Here is a 7,283-nt window from a genome sequence, read left to right on the forward strand (position 1 = left end):
AAAAAAAAAAAAAAAAGTGGACCTACAGCATTTCTAGTTGAGGACCACTGGTGTAGAGGTACTGGGTTCAATTCCTGCTCTGGCCTCCCTTTGTGGAGTTTGCATGTTCTCCCCGGACCTGCGTGGGTTTTCTCCGGGTACTCCGGTTTCCTCCCACATTCCAAAAACATACATGGCAGGTTAATGGAACACTCTAAATTGTCCCCAGATGTGAGTGCGAGCCCGAATGGTTGTTCGTCTATGTGTGCCCTGTGATTGGCTGGCAACCGGTTCAGGGTGTCCCCCGCCTACTGCCCGAAGACAGCTGGGATAGGCTCCAGCACCCCCCGCGACCCTTGTGAGGATAAAGCGGATCGGAAAATGAATGAATGAATGAATGACATTAACAACACAAAACAGGGCACTTTGATTGCAAAATAAGTTTATTGCAAGAAAAACGCTGCACTGATGCGTGAACATTGCATGAACTTTGCATGAACTTTGCATGAACTTTTATGAACGGTTAACTTTGGAGGGGTGTTTGTGTGCATGTGTGCGCTTGTTTGTCAAGGATGATGATGGGACTTTGTCATCTTTTTTGATTTGAAAAAGCTCTGTTGTAGAGTTAGCTGCCGGTACTTTGACGTTTTGGCATTAAATGTGTTTTGAATTTCCTTAAAAATTTGGTGTTGCCTTGAAAACAAAAGATGCTGTAACTTTTAAGCTGCTGTAACTTGACCCACATTGTCATATATTGTCAATATTTTATTTACATTTATTATGAGTCGAAGTTTGTGACGTTTCGCAAAAAGCTGTTGCCATGGCAAAGCACTGTTTGCCAAGATATATCTGGACTCTGACTGCTACTTACCTCGTTGGATTATGGACTTTGCTTGGTGTGATGCTCAAGTGTTATTTTCTCGACCTCATGTTCACGTTCCGAGTCGCTCTTGTTCCGATCGATTATTTTGTGCAAGTATTCTGGTTTTCCTGTCATTCTCGGCTGATTTAAGTTTCGTGTGTTTTGACTTTTGCCATTTCATTTTGTGTATTTTCGTGTGTCAAATTTACCTTGCCTTGAGCATGTGTTTTATGTTAATATTTGGTTTTCCTGGCTCTTTGTTGCCAGCGATTTCTGTTTACACTTTGTTGGTCCTTTGTTTTTCTGTAAATAAATATTTTTTTATCGTAGTTTGTCTGAGCTTGTGTTTGTGGGATCCACACACCATCTGGTTCGTTTCCAAACCTCGTCAGAACAGTGATGTTTGTGCCAATGCACCAAACGGCACCTCACAGTACTCACTCTTTTTGGAATTCTTGGAGGGTGTGCTGGAGAGCACTCCCGCTGGGGACTCCCTTGTTCTGCTAGGGGACTTGAATGCTCATATGGGCAATGACAGTGAGGCCTGGAAGTGTGTGATTGGGAGGAACGGCCACCTCCAATCAGAACGTGAGTGGTGTTTTGTTACTGGACTTCTGTGCTCATCACGGATTGTCCATAACGAACACCATGTTCAAACATAAGGGTGTCCATATGTGCCGTTGTCACCAGGACACCCTAAGTCACGGTTTGATGATTGAGTCGTATCATCGGATTTGCGGACCGTATGTATAGGATACTCGGGTGAAGAGAGGGGTGGAGCTGTCAACTGATCACAACCCGGTGGTGAGTTGGCTCTGATAGTGGAGGAAAATGCCGGTCCAACCTGGCAGACCCAAATGTATTGTGAGGGTTTTTTGAGAGCATCTGGCAGAATCCAATGTCAGAAGGAGTTTCAACTCCTACCTCCAGCAGCGCTTTTCCCACGTCCTGAAGGAGGCGGGGGAATATTGAGTCCGAGTGGACCAAGTTCCACGCCTCTATTGTTGAGGCGGCCAATCGGAATTGTGGCCATTAAGTGGTCGGTGCCCATCTTGGCGGCAACCCCCAAACTCGCTGGTGGACACCTGCATTAAGGGATGCCGTCAAGCTGAAGGTGGAGTCCTATCAGGCTTTTATGGCCTGTGGGACTCCAGAGGCAGCTGATGGGTACTGGCTGGCCAAGTGGAAAGCAGCTTCAGCGGTCATCGAAGCAAAAATTCAGGCATGGGAAGAGTTCGGTGAGGCCATGGAAGCCGACTTCTGGATGGCTTCGAGGAAATTCTGGGGTACAATCCGACGTCTCAGGATGGGGAATCTGTCAGAGCTGCTGACCTCCACTCGGAACGTTTTGAGGCGGTGGGCAGAGTACTTCGAAAAGAACTCCTCAACTACACCAACACACCTTCCTTAGAGGAAGCAGTGTGAGGACTCTGAGGTGGGCTCTCCTATCTCTGAGGTTGAAGTCACTGACGTGATTAAAAAGCTCCTCTATGGCAAAGCCCCAGGGGTGGATGAGATCCACCCAGAGTTCCTCAAGGCTATGGATTTTGTTGGGTTTCCCTGGTTGACACGCCTCTGTAACATACCATGGTCATCGAGTGCCTCTGGATTGGCAGACCGGGGTGATGGTCCCTCTTTTAAAGAAGTGGTACCGGAGGGTGTGTTCCAACGACAGAGGGATCACACTCCTCAGCCTCCCTGGTTTATTCAGGGGTGCTGGAGAGGAGGGTCAGTTGGGAAGTCAAGTCTCAGATTCAGGAGGAGCAGTGTGTTTTTAGTCCCGGCCGTTTAACAGTGGACCAGGGTCAGTCGGGAAGTCAAGTCTCAGATTCAGGAGGAGCAGTGTGTTTTTAGTCCCGGCCGTAGAACAGTGGACCAGCTCTACACCCTTCGCAGGGTCCTCGAGGATACATGGGAGCTCGCCCAACCAGTCTACATGTGCTTTATGGACTTGGAGAAAGCATTCGACTGTGTCGCTTGGGGAGTTCTTTGGAGAGTCAGCAGGAGGCCGCGGGGACAACCCAGGACCCGCTGGAGAGACTCTCTCCTAGCTGGCCTGGGAACACCGGTAAGAGCTGGTAGCAGTAGCTGGGGAGAGGGAAGTCTGGGCTTCTCTGCTCAAGCTGTTTCCCCCGCGACCCGACCCTAAATAAGCGGTAGAAATAGATGGATGGATGAATGGAAAAATTACAGCTTGTTAGAAAAAACTTGCTATGACAACAGAGGCACCTTATTTTACAATGGGGTATTCTGCTATCGTCACTGTAAAGTTGAATTAAAACCATCCTTTAAATGACAAAACACAACAAAAAAAACACGAAAGCTTTTCCTCCCTCAAATTTATTCTCATTGAAATAGATTTTTAAAATCTGAAGTCAAAGGCTCATCAAATAAACTGTATGGTATGTTATAGTACAAATTCACAAACCAATACATATACATTACAACTTATTAGAACGATGTATGTGAATTTATGATAAATATCAATAAAACAGTTTTAAAAAACTAAACAACATAAGCATGTTAATATGCGCATGGCCAACATAGTAATTGGGCTCCAGTACAAGCAATAATTGTTATTTTTATTTCTAAGTCAGCATGTAAGATTATATCAAATTGCAAACAAAAGAGATTTTTTTTTATATAAAATGAAAAGTACACCAAATAGGGTCTGGTTTCATCCTTTTCAGATGCTAAATAGATGCTGTTTTGTGCCTAATGGTGATAGTACCTGTGGAGAGCAGGACTGCTGGGATGACTTTGTCTTAAATGGAAAAAGTACTCATCGGGGCAACTTGCTGTATAACCACAATCTTCGCACACAAAGATCTTCGAACGCCTCTGGCGGTAAGCATACTGCTGGTGAATGCCATGAATCTTCCTCATATGGGACTCCAGAGAGCAACGTTGTGTGAATGCCTTCTCACAAAGGTCACACTTGTAGGGGCGTATACCTGCAGTAAAGGCAAAGTCATGCTTTTATTTCCATGGTCATGTTTGTGAAGAATGTGTTTAGTGTTGCACAAATGAGTGAATGACTATATTTTTGACAAAATTTTCAAACACTGCTTATTAAGTCTTGAAGATTCAGGTTAAGAAAAGTATTTGATATTTCCTTTCGCCCAGGCAAGTCCAGGTCCAGTCCTCAAGGGCCGCTGTCCTGCCTGTTTTACATCTCTCTCTGCTGCAACACACTCGATTCAAATCATCAGCTTTTCAGCCACCCTGTAGCAGCACGAGTACGATCTGGGAGAGATGGAAAACAGGCAGGACAGCAACCCTCAATGATCCAGTTTGGACACCCATGCTTTAGGCAGTCATAACAAACATCAACAGTTTTAAAAATGAAAACCTCTTTCAAATGGTTGAGCTTTTCACTCACAGAAAAAGAGCATAATGGCCAAAGACGAAATGCACAGCTCTAAGGTTTGGGGACATTGGATTGACTGCATCTGCGTTTTTTTTTTTGTTTTTGCATTTTCTCATTGCTGTTTTTTTAATGCATGGAAATATTGCAGAAAATATGAAAGATTACTACGGTGACTATCTATATACAGAGTGAGCCAAAATAATGTACATATGCATCAGTAAACATAAAACTTACATCAATATTTTAAAGCGCAAATTTACTCTGATATCACAAAATAGATACAAGGTACCGCTGGCCAGTACAATTACAGGAGACGCTCAAAACGATGGCCATTCATTTCCAGACAATCACGTGCTCAGAGAACTACTGCTTAGGAAACGTCCAACGTGTCAAGTGGGATTGCTGTCCATTCATTTTGACTTTCTTGTCTCAGCACCACCAATGCACCAACATACTGTAATACATTGGCAGGAAGGGTCAGGGACTACATTAGTGGCACTTGGTCATTTTGAACATTGGAATGAGAGGTTGCCTGTCAAGTAAGCATGACATTTTCATTATTCAAAGATCTGTGTATTTTGGATATGGAGCAAAGAATATTTTGTCATTGGTAGAAAGTTCCAAATGGCTCATCTCAATTGAGGTATTTGTAGCTCTTTGCTCCTTCAAACATTGTAAGCGACCCAGAGGGTGTTCTCATGCTTCCATATTGAGCAGTGTCTCAATTGTCTGGAATGTGCATCAAGATACGAGGATTGCACATCAATGAGGCTCACATGGGCGAGCTTACATCGACAGACATCGACCCACTTTTCTCCAGATTATCACTACGTTTCTCCATTTTCTGTTATCTCTACATTATTTTCTTCTCTTTTCCTTCTTACCGCTATTTTTTATTTTTCTTCTTCGTGCTACCGCTATTTTTATTTTTATTATTCGTGGCAGAGGCTCACTTTGGCCTGGGGAGTCAAGTTCAGCATTCGCTTCATTGATATCTGGCGCCATCTAGCGTCGTGAATGGGGATAATGTCTAGACCCCGAATATAAGAGGACCCCCACTTTTTCAGTCTTACAGTGAAACTCCTCTACAACGAAATCATGTTTGCAGCAAGAAATTTTTCACAACAGGGGTTTTTTCACTGTAGCAAATTTGATCTCAGATGTAAGCACACACACACACACACACACACACACACACACACACACACACACACACACAAACGTATGTGTACACGCACACACAAACGTAAGTGTACTCTATTTTTATTCCAATAGTGCATAAGTATGAGCGCACACTTATTTGACACTTCATATTGTCAGTGTAGAAAGAAAAAAAGGGAAAGAAATTGCGAAATTTACGATCAGCATTCACTTTCACTTACATCAGTTTCTTGCATAGTGTCTTTTATTTTGCTTGCTCAGTCTTTCATTTTGATCACTTTTGCCCTCTCTTCAGGCATCAGAGCTCTTCTTATCTTAGCTGCTTGACATCCAAAGGTCCGTTTTGTAGCCATTTTAGCAATGCAACGTCCATGCTCGTCTGAATCTAACAATAACAAATACTTACTGGACCCGTTGGCTTTTCTTTCCACCAGCTCAATGTCTCTAACTCGACCGACCCTCGATCGCCACCCAAGACAGCGTTGCTCAGCTGATGTCATGCAATGAACTTTTAAGCCAGCCACGGGACACTTCGTAGTCCTCGATGGCCATAGTTAGCTCTCCTCTCGAAGGCTAAAAACCTTACGCTAACTGGAGCGCTTCTCTCTCATTAGTGCTCCAATTAGCGTAAGGTTTTTAGCATGATAAGTAAAGCATTTTCGAGGAAAATGCTTTACTTATAATAAGACTTTAATACGACTTTACTTGTAATACGAGGAAACGTTCGTTTATTTGAATGTCCGTCGAGCCATAAGCAATTTACTCTGAGCAGCTAATCGGATGCATTCCGATTGAAATCATTGAAAGAATGAAATGGAACATCTTATCAGGGTCACCCATTGCTTGTGGTCCTCCAATAGACAACATTTCATTCATGATCGAAGCTGCTGGACACAATGATGGCCACAGGACACCAAACAATGTAGGCACTACATGCTGTTTTATAACTGTTAAAATTTAATTTTGTGGGCAAAATGTGACACCTTAATAAACATTTTTGGGATTTGTCTCAGAGGCAACCTCATGGTAACATCCCTCCATCCAGCGCTAATGAGAGAGAAGCGCTCCAGTTAGCGTAAGGTTTTTAGCCTTCAAGAGCTAACTATGGCCATTGAGGACTTCGAAGCGTCCCGTGGGTGTTTTTAGCATGACAACAAGTAAAGCATTCGAGGAAACGTTTGTTTATTTGAATGTCCGTCGAGCCATAAGCAATTTACTCTGAGCAGCTAATCGGATGCTACGGATCTAGCTTCAGTATCTGTTGGATTAGACTTTGTTGTAGTGAATGTCTTCGCGAGGCTGGAGCATAGAAAATGATTTCGTATAACGCAACAGGGGTTTTTTTCGTCGTATGGGGGGCAGTAGAATGGGAATGGTGTTAATGCATAAAGATTTTTTTCACATTAGGGGGTATTTTCGCCCATGTAGGTTTCGTTCTAGAGGAGTTTCACTGTATTTCAATGCAAAAAACACCGTATTATATTCAGGCCAATACGGTAATTTCTTTAAATTCCTCGACAGGGCAGCCAAAAGCTCCCACCACACAGGGGTCAACAAAATAAACTTCTCTTTATTAAAAAAATTAAGTGAAAATCAACATGGTTTCAGAGAAAAACGGACCACCTCAATGGCAGTAATGGAGTTTGTGGAAGCAATCGCCACTAATATAGACAACAAATAATTCACTGTTGGGATTTTTCTAGATCTAAAAAAAGCTTTTGATACAATAGATCATAGTATATTATTGAATAAATTAGAGAGATATGGTATTAGAGGCATATCATATAAACGGATTGAAAGTTATTTAGAAAACAGATATCAGTATGTGCAGTTCAATAACAAAAAATCTAACCTACTGAAGATTACTCATGGAGTTCCTCAGGGATCAGTGCTTGGACCAAAACTATTCAT

At 42.9% G+C, this 7,283-nt stretch overlaps 1 protein-coding gene and 1 long non-coding RNA gene across 2 annotated transcripts in view; both read right to left on the bottom strand.

Moving 5' to 3' along the window:
• Window positions 1–2,650: 2,650 nt before the first annotated feature.
• The window catches only part of LOC109519602 (uncharacterized), an 11,783-nt gene continuing 7,150 nt past the window's right edge, over window positions 2,651–7,283 (bottom strand). Inside the window, exon 3 of the long non-coding RNA XR_002168988.1 lies at window positions 2,651–2,809. This is a non-coding gene — a long non-coding RNA (uncharacterized LOC109519602). The remainder of the gene's footprint in view (window positions 2,810–7,283) is intronic.
• The window catches only part of LOC109519601 (putative transcription factor Ovo-like 1), a 7,361-nt gene continuing 3,533 nt past the window's right edge, over window positions 3,456–7,283 (bottom strand). The window contains exon 3 of the mRNA XM_019876241.1: window positions 3,456–3,795. Within this exon, the coding sequence (XP_019731800.1) occupies window positions 3,557–3,795 (239 nt within the window). The 3' untranslated portion in view covers window positions 3,456–3,556. The remainder of the gene's footprint in view (window positions 3,796–7,283) is intronic.

This window comes from Hippocampus comes, unplaced genomic scaffold (assembly GCF_001891065.2).
Source record: "Hippocampus comes isolate QL1 unplaced genomic scaffold, H_comes_QL1_v1.1 scaffold119, whole genome shotgun sequence".
Taxonomy (NCBI): domain Eukaryota; kingdom Metazoa; phylum Chordata; class Actinopteri; order Syngnathiformes; family Syngnathidae; genus Hippocampus; species Hippocampus comes.